The sequence below is a fragment of the Lynx canadensis genome, chromosome D1 (assembly GCF_007474595.2).
Source record: "Lynx canadensis isolate LIC74 chromosome D1, mLynCan4.pri.v2, whole genome shotgun sequence".
NCBI classification, from domain to species: Eukaryota; Metazoa; Chordata; class Mammalia; order Carnivora; family Felidae; genus Lynx; species Lynx canadensis.
This window is the reverse complement of record NC_044312.2, coordinates 99,636,239-99,648,566: the sequence shown is the minus strand read 5'-3', so window position 1 is coordinate 99,648,566 and position 12,328 is coordinate 99,636,239. Positions and strand designations below refer to the sequence as shown.

General features: G+C 47.7%; 1 protein-coding gene across 50 annotated transcripts in view; it reads right to left on the bottom strand.

The window, feature by feature from the left end:
* The window catches only part of MADD (MAP kinase activating death domain), a 40,597-nt gene that overhangs the window by 1,181 nt on the left and 27,088 nt on the right, over positions 1 to 12,328 (bottom strand). For 24 of the 50 annotated variants that reach the window (XM_030331264.1, XM_032594865.1, XM_032594874.1 and 21 more), the window contains 5 exons: positions 11,027 to 11,134; positions 4,882 to 5,046; positions 4,561 to 4,633; positions 4,314 to 4,420; positions 139 to 185 (listed from right to left, as the gene is read on the bottom strand). In XM_030331264.1, the coding sequence (XP_030187124.1) occupies positions 162 to 185; positions 4,314 to 4,420; positions 4,561 to 4,633; positions 4,882 to 5,046; positions 11,027 to 11,134 (477 nt within the window). In that variant the 3' untranslated portion in view covers positions 139 to 161. Of the gene's footprint in view, positions 1 to 138; positions 186 to 2,084; positions 2,155 to 2,339; positions 2,349 to 4,313; positions 4,421 to 4,560; positions 4,634 to 4,881; positions 5,047 to 11,026; positions 11,135 to 12,328 lie in introns of all 50 variants that reach the window. The other 26 variants (XM_030331250.1, XM_032594856.1, XM_032594860.1 and 23 more) reach the window with 2 other exon arrangements.

The window sequence follows — 12,328 nt, the reverse complement described above, 5'->3', positions numbered from 1 at the left end:
CATCTCGACCAAACTCAGCTCTCAAACCATTCCTAGTGCCCCGTACCCCATGCTCTCAGAGGGCCCACCCACTCCTGTCTGAAGGTCCCCAGGGAGCCCTGCGCACACTGGCCTGCCGGGGTTGGGCGGCACACTCACCATTGGTGTCTTGTACTTGTGGCTCACCACTTCTTTAATTTCAGGAACTAAAACCGGACGGGCAAGAGACAAAACAGAAAGTTCAAAACTAAGAGCGGTAGTGCCAGGCTCTCCCAGGCGGCAGCGCCCGGCACCAGGGTCCCCTTCCCCACCGTGGCACGTCCCAGTGGCTGTGGCGGCTCAGGCCATGCCAGCTTCTGTCCAGCTGCTGCTGGATGAGAGGCCGCTGCCCCAGACTCCTCAGCCAGACCTCTGAGGCCTGCTGTGGCTCCCTGTGCCATGGCTGTGACTCTACCCACTTCCTGGAGAGCCTCAGCAGGGGAGCGGGCTGGCCTCTCACCAGCCTGTTCACTGCCACTGTCCAGGGCCCTGCGGAGCTGCGGTGGGGCGTTCCCACGTTTTGGTTGAGAGTTGTCTCTAGCCTGTGCCTCTCGCCGTGCTGAGATGCCCGAGAACTCATCCCTGTGACCAGCCCGAGACTGTTCATGTTAAGCATGGTTCCCTGCACTCCCAGCCTCTACACAGAGGGTCCTTAGGCTGGATGAAGAAGCGGCATGATACTCAACCCACCAGACCTGTAAGTTTCCTTCCCTGAGTGGCAGGAGAGGCCCAGGCCTGCCTGTGTGAGGGAGAGCGTCAGAGGGCTCTGGAGCAGACACACCGAGCGGAAGACAGGCGAGTACAGCACCCGGGGAGGGAGGTGACAGGGAGCATCAGGCAAAATACACACATGTCCACAGCCCAGAATGCAAGACTAAGAGTCACCCCTGCCCCAGCCATGCAGGGGTTCTGCTTGGCCAGAGGAAGGAGTAAGCCCCCCCCCCCCCGGGGCACAGCCATCCTGATGGCCCCTGGAGGTGGGAGCAGGGGGGCATGGCATCACCCTGGGGGCCAGAAAAGGTAGCAGGAGAGTTGGCCACACCTTCTTCCGACCCTGGGAGGTAGAACTCAGGGGGACCCAGGGTTAACCAGGGAATAAACTCATCATAGGTAGAGCAAGAAGCCCAGGTCCTTCTTCTGAGTTGAAAGATTCCCCCAAATATCTCTCTGGCAGAAGAGAGGAGGGAGCACACAGGGGAGAAAACTCAGAACGAGTGAGCCAGCACGCGGGTGGGGGGAGGCTGAGAGGAAGAGGGTGGGGAGAAAAGGGATGAGACAACTGGCAATGGGAGCGGCTGGCCTGGTTGAAGGGAGCCCATCCCACCCACGGCAGGGCCCAGGCAGGGGCCTGGGGGGAGGCAGCACGAGCCGAGGTCACTTTACCTGCTGGAGAACGAAGGTTTTCATAGCAGCGATGGGGGGCACAAAAGAATGAAGCACAAACACAGCAGGAACTCAAAGCCCCAGGGTGAGAACCCACTACACCACTTCTCAGCGCCTGGCTGCAGGGAGGCTGGCTCCCAGCCTCCAGCTACAACTGCCCTGCCTGCCTCTGAGGCCCACGAGGCTCCCTGCCTTCCAGAGTGAGTCTGCCGGTACCACCATGCGCCCTCCTCCAGCGCAGAGGCTCAGGGGATACCAGAGCGGCACCAGGTGGCTACATGGAGCACTGGGCTGCCAGGAGAATCGCAGCAGGCGACATGAACACAGTAGAGCTTGGAAACTGCCCGTCTGCTCTGCCCCAGAACTTTCTGATCACCAGCTGGCCAAGCAAGGGAAGGTGGCACCAGCTCGCTGAGCCTTTGTAGGGGCATCTCTGAACTCTAACCCTGTCTAAGGCCACTTGCTCTTCTGGGACCCACTCCCTAGCAGCTCTGGTCTCTCTTTTCTTTCTTCCTCCTTCCCTTTGCTCATCTCGGGTTCCCTTTTCTTCCCTATCGCTCCTAATCCTCCTGACCTCTCTGCAGAGGTGGTTCTTCTCTCTGCCTCTAGTCCCTCCTCTGGAGCTCCGAGGTTTGAGTTACTGCCATGTGAGTCCAGACCTAAGAGCAAAATAGTGTAATTACCAAATTCCTCCAGGACAAAGACGCCTCGAACTGTATTGCACTTTTTAATGTGATTCAGCTCTATGAAAACCTGCAAGAGAGGGAGGGAGGGCGGGGTAAGGCCCAAAGGCTCTCCCCCTGCCCCACAAAGCCCACTCTCCCAGCTCTAGCCCCACCCACACATGGAAGACCTAGTTCCCAAAGGGAGGACCAAAGAATCCACACACACACAACTCAAAAGCGCTAAGAAGCGAAGACAGCAGAAAGGGCATGTACCTTCCGCTCCTGGCCGGAGGAGAAAGCATGGGAGAGAAATGAAGGCGTTAGTTTTAACGGTCAAACCCAACCCGAAGGCCCCTCTGCTGTCCTGGGCTGCCCGCCCATACCCTCTGCCCAGGGCAGCGCTTGGAGGACACGGTGCCCCAGGGGTCTCCCCGCTCAGCCCATCAGCTCTCTACCCTTCCATGCATCCTCCTCCGGCGCAGAGGGCTGGCACGGGCGCAAAGCTCCCCTCAGATTGTCCTTGGGGTGGGAGGTGTTGGTATCTTCCTTGAAACAAAATCCAGGCTCTCCCCAGAAGTACACGGTGATATAGTAACAGCTACCTCTTAGGAGCAGCTACTAGGAGTTCCACAAATACTATTTGTAATCCTTACACCTATGTGGCCCAGCATGCAGTAGTGCCCTCGTTTTCGAGCTGAGGACAGAGGATCAGAAAGTTTATCTGCCCGTGAGTACTGAAGCTGGGCTCTGACTCCAAGCACATCCTGACTCCAAAGGCCCACTTGTTACCCCACTCTGTCGGACTCTCCCAGAGGGTCCAATGCTTCAACTCCGAAGGACTGTTAGGTGGTGGAAGACGGACCCCAAGGCCATTATCTCGTTATCAGTCAGGGTCTGACTCCCCCTATAGGCAGGATCTCTCTTCTAGGGCGAAGCCTTAAACTACAGACCAGCTCGTGCATGCGGTGCTAATGGTTAGACATTAGGTTGGTCCAGAGGGGCTCTGCTGACGCTGGTACCCAGAAGAGGGCATCTGGCTGTTGTTTAACAAGATCTCTTCTTCAGAAGGTAAGGCATCGGGGGAAGCCTCTAAATGCAGTCAGAAGCCTGCTTCCCCAAGAAGTGCTGGCACCTTCATGTTCCAGAAAAGTACTTCAGTGAACCTCTCTTTGGGCTGACCCTAAGGTCTCAAGTATACTATTTAATACATTAATGTTACTGATAGCAAATATACTGCTGACAGTACACTGCCTGAGCAGCTGTTTCCCATCACACCAAAGCTGCCCGGTTAGATTCCTAAAAGAAGGAGAACTAAAATGGCAGTGGAGGAAGAAAGCCACAGGGTCCAGATGTTCACCTCCCCTGAGTATCTGCTGCCTGGCCAGGGGCTGTGGTGCTTCACACATTCGGACCTGGCTCAGAACCTCAAGGAGAGGAACCAGTACGTCAGGGAAGGGGTAGGGAAGGCACTTGTGTGAAGAGGCAGAACTGGGAACGGACCTGGGATGATGCGCTGGCCTCAGAAAGGAATTAGCTTAAGGAATGTCCACTGAGAGAAAAAGTATCACTGCGTTAAAAGACCAAGAGAAAAAAAAAAGTCAGCTCCTATAGTGAATCACAATGAGAGAAAGATGTATTCTGATGTGCTCCCCAGTCAAGGAAAGGGAGCGGGGCCTGCGGAGCAGGGGGCAGAGTGGGGACACTCAGAGGCACGAAAAGAATAGGAAGAAGAATCAGCAGGAGAAATCGGCAAATAAACACACATCCTCCAGATAGGACAGACACAAGCTACTCACACACACACACACACACACACACACACACACACACACACGCTTCACGCACACCAGCAACACGCGAGGAGATCAGCTGGTCTAGACTCTCAAAAGCAAAACCACCAAGCAAAAGCACACCCTGGGAATAAGGGAAGGCAGACACTGTGCGAAGAAGGGCCAAGTGAGACGCTCCCACTCACACTGTACTGAGTCTAATGGACGGAGGCAGCCTAGCCACCAAGGCTCCCCCTCTTTCCCAGCCCCCCACGTGGGCGCCCCCCTGCACCTTCAAGGTGGTCACCAACGTCACTGTGCCCTCACTCTGATTTCTCTCTCTGGTCCAGCTGCTCCAATCCTCCCACTGGCCCCAAAGGCCCTCAGGCTCACTGGGAAAGCACTGGGACCCGGACACTGAGCCTCACAGCAGATGGAAAAACAGGGCTAGGAAGCCTGTGCTGCCACTGGCACCTACCTGGTTGTGCATGAACTTGAGATTGATCCCTTCTAGGGTGACCTGCAGCAAGCCACCCTCACCCGTCTTCATGTCCTGCACGGGGAACTCGCCACCTAGTTCAGGGCCTGTGGTGGGGGAGGAGGTTATCAGCTAACTGGGGAGATGGGGAGCCCCACGCCTGACTTCCTTGTCAGGCCTCTGACACGCAGGAGCATGGGTAAAAATAAACGGAAGGCACTTGCTCGGGGAATCATTCTCTTCTCACCGGGTTTGATGCTTTGCTGTCGGGCAGCAGCTCGCTCCATGCTATCCTTCACACAGTAGTACAGCTCCCGACACTGCAGCACACGGGGGAGAGAGCTGTCCTGTCGTCCGAGCCTTCCGGAGTCCCCCTGCTCTGCTCTCTAACAGCTGCCAAGGGCCTGGGCCGATGCCAGGGCGCCAGAGACAGCTTCATGTGTCCCACACAACAGCCAGAGGCAAAAGTGGGGCTCTGACACAGACTGTGGAATTTTAACTTCCCTGAAAGAAACTCCAACCTTCGCCCACAGTGCCCACCCCCAGCTCAAACAGAGTTCATGGGTACCTTCTTAGTATAGAATTTGTTGAGCTGAGTCTCAGAGCCATTTCTACGCCACAAGCACAACACCTTGGTCTTGGGACAGTAGGTCATGTTGATGAGCTTCTCGTACCACCAGCGCTCATACACCGTCCCGATGTTACTACGCAACACCACACAGTCATCACACACCTGCAGGAGTGCACAGAGCGGGTCAGTGGCGCTTGTCTCTTAAAGTCTCCTTCAGCCCAGGCCACACTACAGGGAAAGGGTGGGACGGCTGGTCCTGGGAGCATCCCCACGGTCAGGTTTTCTGCCTTCTGTTCACAGTCTTCCTTTGGTGGAGGCACAAACACTGAACTGCTGGGCATACTGTCCACTAGAAGGTTTACTGGAAGAAAAGGAATCACTGGCAGGAGCCTGTGAGCAAGGAGGGAGGCTCAATCAGAGTTTCAATTTTCACTTCAACCAGTGTCTGTTACCTCTTAGATGTTCTAGGCTTAAGAGGGTATCTCATGCCGCCATGTTCCAACCTTAGGAATCATCTCTGTTGACGAGTGCAAAGGCAGAGGATTATGGCAGACTTAACCAAGGAGAAAAAAATGGAACCAATGATTTTCTAATACTGCCTTGATCCTAGTTCTGCATAAATCTTTTATCTTAATTAATTAATTCATTAATTTATTTATTGATGTTTACTTATTTTTGAGAGAGAGACAGAGACAGAACACAAATGGGGGAGGGCCAGAGAGAGAGGGAGACACAGGATCTGAAGCAGGCTCCAGGCTGTCAGCACAGAGCCTGACACGGGTTCGAACCCACAAACTGTGAGATTATGATCTGAGCCAAAGTCAGACACTTAACCGACTGAGCCACCCAGGCGCCCCTCTGCATAAATCTTTTAAGTAATTAACCATACAAGTGACACGTGGGCAATGCTTACTGCAAAAAATATTATACAATTCAGGAAGATATAAATGAAAGTGAATGTGAAGTCCTCCTTCACATTCTTTTCTTGTTCAACATTCTCCAAGATCTGACTGCATTAGGTTTCTGGCTGTCCCATTACTTAGCTGTGTCACCTTGAACAAGTTAGCCTGCATCTACGTTTCTACGTTTCCTCATGTGAAGATTAAATAAGTTAATGTGCACACACTTTTTAGAACAAAGCCAGGCACACAGGAAGTACTCTAGAGTTAGATGCTGTAACGATAATAATAATTACAATATAGGAAATGTAACAATGATTATTATGACCCCATCAACGGTTCTCAAGTCTTTCTCCATGTGAGACCATCTTCCTGAGTTCCTGAATCCCTCTCTTCTGGATGGCTGGAGGCAGCACCTCAATCTCATCATGTCCAAATCTGAAGTCCACATCTCTTCCTGGGTAGATCCTCCTTCTGCGTCCCCTAGTTGAGTAAATGGTGTCACCATTCACCCAGCTGCCCAAGCCAGACATGAAGGAGTGATGCAAGACTCCTTTTGCCTCTCACTACATCACTGAGTCCTATCCATTCTGAGTCACCCTGGAACTCTCCCCCTCCCCCGCTTCAGCCATTCATTCCTACTTCTTCTAAGTCTAAACTCAAAGGTCACTTCTAAGGGGTCACCCATGACTCCTAGACCCTCTGCTATGTTTTCCCAGACTGCCTACTCCCCTGAGCATCTTCTTTCATAACACTCATCATACGTTATGACACTGTTTCATTAGCTGACTTCCCTGATGGCTTGTCAACCCTGGAAGGGCAAGAGGAACGATGTCTCCCTTATTCACTGCTGTAACCCCATACCCAGAGTACCTGGCATATAGTATGTGTTCCATAAACATTAAGTGAACAAAAAAGGAATACACAGGACTACCAGGTTTAACCTACTATGTTAAGAGTTACTGAGGCTCTAAAAGCCTTATGAAGAAAAAGATGACAGGGGCACCTGGGTGGCTCAGTCAGGTGAGCGTCCAACTCTTGATTTCAGCTCAGGTCATGATCTCATAGTTCGTGAGTTCAAGTCCTGCAACAGTCTCTGCTGATAGCATGGAGCCTGCTTGGGATTCTCTCTCCCCACCTCTATCTCTGCCTCTCCCCCACATGCTCTCTTTCTCTGTCTCAAAATAAACTTAAAAAAAAAATATTTAAAAAAGAAAAAAAGAAAAAGGTCATAAAATAGTTGAGTTAGAAATTAAAAATTTGAGTTCTGGTCCCAGTCTGACTCCAGGTGAAAAATGAAGACAATTACCCCGACTTCCCATAATCCTTTAAGAACACAATGTCAAGGAGAGGGGCAGGACAGGTATTTATAAGAACATAGGATTTCTAGGCTTGAAAGATGATGATAATAAAGTATCATACTTGCCTATGCTGCTGGTGGAGGTGTAAACTCGTATAGTGTTTGGAATGGCAATTTGGCAGAATCTATAAAAATTTTATTTATTAAAAAATTTGTTTTTTTTTTTTTTTTTTCAACGTTTATTTATTTTTGGGACAGAGAGAGACAGAGCATGAACGGGGGAGGGGCAGAGAGAGAGAGGGAGACACAGAACCGGAAACAGACTCCAGGCTCTGAGCCATCAGCCCAGAGCCCGACGCGGGGCTCGAACTCACGGGCCGCGAGATCGTGACCTGGCTGAAGTCGGACGCTTAACCGACTGCGCCACCCAGGCGCCCCAAAAAATTTGTTTTTAATGATTATTTTTGAGAGAAAGAGAGATAGAGAGACAGAGCGCGAGTGGGGGAGGGGCAGAGAGAGAGGGAGACACAGAATCCAAAGTAGGCTCCAGGTTCTGAGCTGTCAGCACAGAGACTGACACGGGGCTCGAACTCACGAACCATGAGATCATGACCTGAGTCAAAGTTGGACACTTAACCGACTGAGCCACCCAGGCGCCCCTATAAAAAATTTAAATGTATATAAGCTTGATCCAGAAATTTTCACACTAAGAATCTAGTCTGTAGAAATTCTCATGTGAGTGTGCAAAGACATACAGTCAAGCATATTCAATGAAGCATTATTTTTTTTTAAGTGGGAATTGAATAACTCATGGTATACATCCATATAACGCTTGATAGCTAAACATCCATTAAAAAAAACGGAGACAAGGGCATATGGCCAGCTCAGTCAGTGAAGCATATAACTCTTAATCTCAGGGTTGTGAGTTCGAGCCCCACATTGGGTATAAAGCTTACTTAATGAAAAGAAAAGAAAAGAAAAGAAAAGAAAAGAGAAAAGAAAAGAAAGAAGAGAAGAGGGGAGGGGAGGGGAGGGAAAGGGAGGGGAGAGGAGGGAAGGAAAAAGAAAAAAAGAAAAAAGAGGGGCCCTTGGGTGGCTCAGTCAGTTAAGCATCCAACTCTTGATTTTGACCCAGGTCCTGATCTTATGGTTTGTGGGTTCAAGCCCCACGTCAGACTCCACGTGCTGTCAGCTTGGAGTCTGCTTGGGATTCTCTCTCTCTCTCTCTCTCTCTCTCTCTCTCTTTCTGCTCCTTCTCCGCCTGTATGTGCATGCTCTTTCTCAAATAAACTTAAAAAAAAAGAGAGAGAAGAAAAAAGAAAAAAAAGGAAAAACAGAGATAGATCTATATAATATGTAGACATGGAAAGATGTCAGTCATAAATTAAGTGAAAAAAATCAAATTATGTAACTATATATAGTTTGATACCACTTTTGTAAACACTAAAACAAAATTATATATAAGTAAATTGTATTTATAGAAATATGCATTTTTAAAAATCATCCCAAACTCTTTGACAGTGGTTACTTCTGAGACCTAGTACTGAAGGAAGTGAAGGGAAACTTTCACTTTTTATTTACTTCTACATGGTTTGAAACTTTCACAACATATACTGTTCTACTTCTGTAATTAAAAAAACAAAAGGGTAATAGAGAGGATTTTTTAAAAGTCTTTGCAAATTGCTCTCCAAGTGATCATGCGGCCAGCAGGCTGTGCAGAGATGAGAAAGGCTAAATTAGTAAGCTAACCATAGTGGGTGACAGAGTGAGTGAGGTACAGTCTTATTTGACACTTTAAAGGAGAGGGATCTGGGAGGTGACAGATCCATTCCATATTCCAGGGACTTTGTACGAGGCTCCCCTGTATGGTGGGGAGTGTTAGTCCTATACTTCAAGGGATCTTCTCTATTTATTTTTTCAAAGGAAGAGGAAAGGGCAGGAATCACCTGCTACCTGCATGTGGTGCAGACGTCCTAAGTTAGCCCTCAACTCGAGCAGACACCTAGCCAAATTCTAAAGTTTCACGGTGGCATGAAAATGACTCCCTTCTCAGCTACACCAACACGAATGTTCCTGCTTCAGGGCAGAACTCCTGCCTCATGTCTGATAAACTATTTGCTCCAAAAGCTGTGGATGTGAAAACCCAACTCAACTAAACCAAAAGGAAGAAATACTTGTAAAAATTAGTTGATTTCACTACTTTATATGGGAGTTGTACTTGGTCCCTACGATTATGTAGAAGAGATTCATTTTAAAATTAAAAATACAGAAATAAAGATAACATAGCCAACTGCCTTTACAATCCTGGAGTAAGGAAGGTTTTTTCTTTTTTCTTTCTTTCTTAATGTTTATTTTTCAGAGAGCGCAAGCAGGGGAGGGGTGGAGAGAGAGGGAGACACAGGATCTGAAACAGGTTTTGAGCCATCAGCACAGAGCCCGATGCGGGGCTCGAACTCAAAAACCGTGAGATCATGACCTCAGCTGAAGTCCAATGTTTGACCGACTGAGCCACCCAGGTGTCCCTAGGAAGGTTTTTCTACCTCTGACTCAAAATCCAGAAACTATTAAAAATTAATAGTAAACTTAAAACTTACAGTTGATTAATTCAACCACATAAAACTAAAAAAATTCTGCATGGCAAAAAAAAAAAAACATAAGCAAACTCAGAAGACTCATGAGGAACTTCACAGTGGATTGGCAGGCTGCCCACATCTAAATCCACTAATCACCAGGAGGGAGATGACCATATGGCACAATAGGCAATATACAGCACCACCTACGAAGTATTCTTGCCAAAATACTGAATCTGAAACTCATCAAACCTCAAGATTGAACTACTGGTTTATAAAAAATACAAGTGGTGGAAAAACATGTTGACACCAAAAAGATGCAGTCAGATGCAATCAGCAAAAAAATCTAGAATGTGAGAATGTGAGATACTCCATATGGCACATTGCTTCAACAAAATAAATGGCAAAGTGGGAAGGGAACTATTATATGTTAGGAGATACTTCAGAGTCAGATCAACCAAGATCATTAATGCATTTTTTCCTTTGGTTCAGTGATGCCACTCTGAGAGTTCTTGGATAACTTGCACATGTGTGGAAGGAAGAAGGCATGGCATCACGCATAGTAGCACCATTAGCAATAGTACAAACGTGGAAGAAAAGCAAGGGCACATATATATTGACTGCTTAAATCAATTATGGTACAGTCACATCACGGAATACTACGCAGCTGTAAAAAGAATGAGAACCAGAGGGAATAGAGTCAATAACATTGTAATAACGTTACAATAATGGTGACAGATGGTGACTGCACTCATCACGGTGAGCCATGCATGATGTACAGAACTGTCGAGTCACTGTGCTGTATGCCTGAAACTAATATAACCTTGTATGTCAAATCTTCTTCAACTAAAAGAAAAAACCCATGAGAACCCTCTGTTTGTACCAACAGAGAGATCTTCAGGATATGTTCAATGAGAAAAAGCAAGGTGCAGATCAGTGGATATGATGCACTACCTTTCTGTAAGAAAGAAGAAAGATCAGAACTGATGCGCACATCTTATTGTGTGTGTGTGAAGTACCACTGGAAGAAACAAAAGAAACCAATACAAGTGGTTACCTATAGGAGGGAGGGGCAAAGTGGATGGGAAATTGAGACGGAGGGCTAAGAAAGAGAACAAGGCTTCCCCATGCCTACCATTTTAGTTGTCTTGACTTAGGAACAATGTGACTACATCATCTATTCAATATATATTTAAAAGAAATGATGGGGAATCATATATTATATCATTTGCATAAGAGCCTGACCATTAGATGGATAAATGGGTCACGAAGATGAGTAAGTGGGAGAAATATTCTGGCATCAGTTCTAGAAGTTCCTTGTGACTCCTAAATGTTCCTTTGAGACATCTGAACTAGCATGAACTAGCATTTACCTCCATGAAGAAGATATCTCCATTTGTGTCTGTCCCCGCATGTACCACAAATGTCTGCTTCTTCATGTGTCGGCTGCCACTGGACCGGATAGAGAGGTCACGTCCATTCTGAGAAAAGAGAGATCTGTTAGACACATCCATATGTCTCTCTCACAGAACAATCTGGGCCGAGAATTCCGCCCCCACTCCACCCTCCCCCTCCGCCCCTCCCACCCCTCCCACCCCAGCTTCAGCAATTAAATTCCTATCAGCTTACTTAGCACAGTGCCATCTGCTGGCTATAGGCCACTAGGGACATGTTCTCAAACTTTTTGGTCTTAGGACTCCTGTACCTCTTAAAAATTGACAATCCCCAAGAGCTTAGGTTTATGTGAGTTAAATTTGTAGATATTTACCATACTAGAAATTAAAACTGAAAATGTTATTAATTCATTTTAAAGTAGTTGATCATTCATTAATAACACATCCATTACATGGTAATATAAATAACTTTTTAAAATAACAACCATATGCCCCCCCCCATCCAAAAATGAGAAGACTGGCACTGTTTTACATTTTTGCACATCTCTTTAATGTTTGGTTTTAAAAAATGGCTGGATTCTCATATCTGCTTTTTCATTCAATCCATTGTGACACATTGCTTTGGTTGAAGTATATAAAGAAAATCTGGTCTCGCAAATATGTATTTGGAAAAGGGAGGAGTATTTTTTTTTTAAATTTTTTTTTTTTTCAACGTTTATTTATTTTTGGGACAGAGAGAGACAGAGCATGAACGGGGGAGGGGCAGAGAGAGAGGGAGACACAGAATCGGAAACAGGCTCCAGGCTCCGAGCCGTCAGCCCAGAGCCTGACGCGGGGCTCGAACTCACGGACCGCGAGATCGTGACCTGGCTGAAGTCGGACGCCCAACCGACTGCGCCACCCAGGCGCCCCAGGGAGGAGTATTTTAAGAGAGAGACAGCGAGAGCACAAGCGGAGGAGAGGGGCAGAGGGAGAGAGAGAGAATCTTAGGCTCTATGCGGAGTGTGGAGCCCAACATGGGGCTTGATCCCACAACCCCGGGATCACAAAATCAACTGATAAATGGATAAAGAAGATGTGGTATATATACAGTGGAATATTATTTGGTGATGAAAAAGAATGACATCTTGCCATTTGCAACAATGTGGCTGGAACTGGAAGGTATTATGCTAAGCAAAATAAGTCAGTTAGAGAATGACAGATACCATGTGATTTCACTCATATGTGGAATTTGAGAAACTCAACAGATGAACATAGGGAAAGGGAAGGAAAAACAAAATA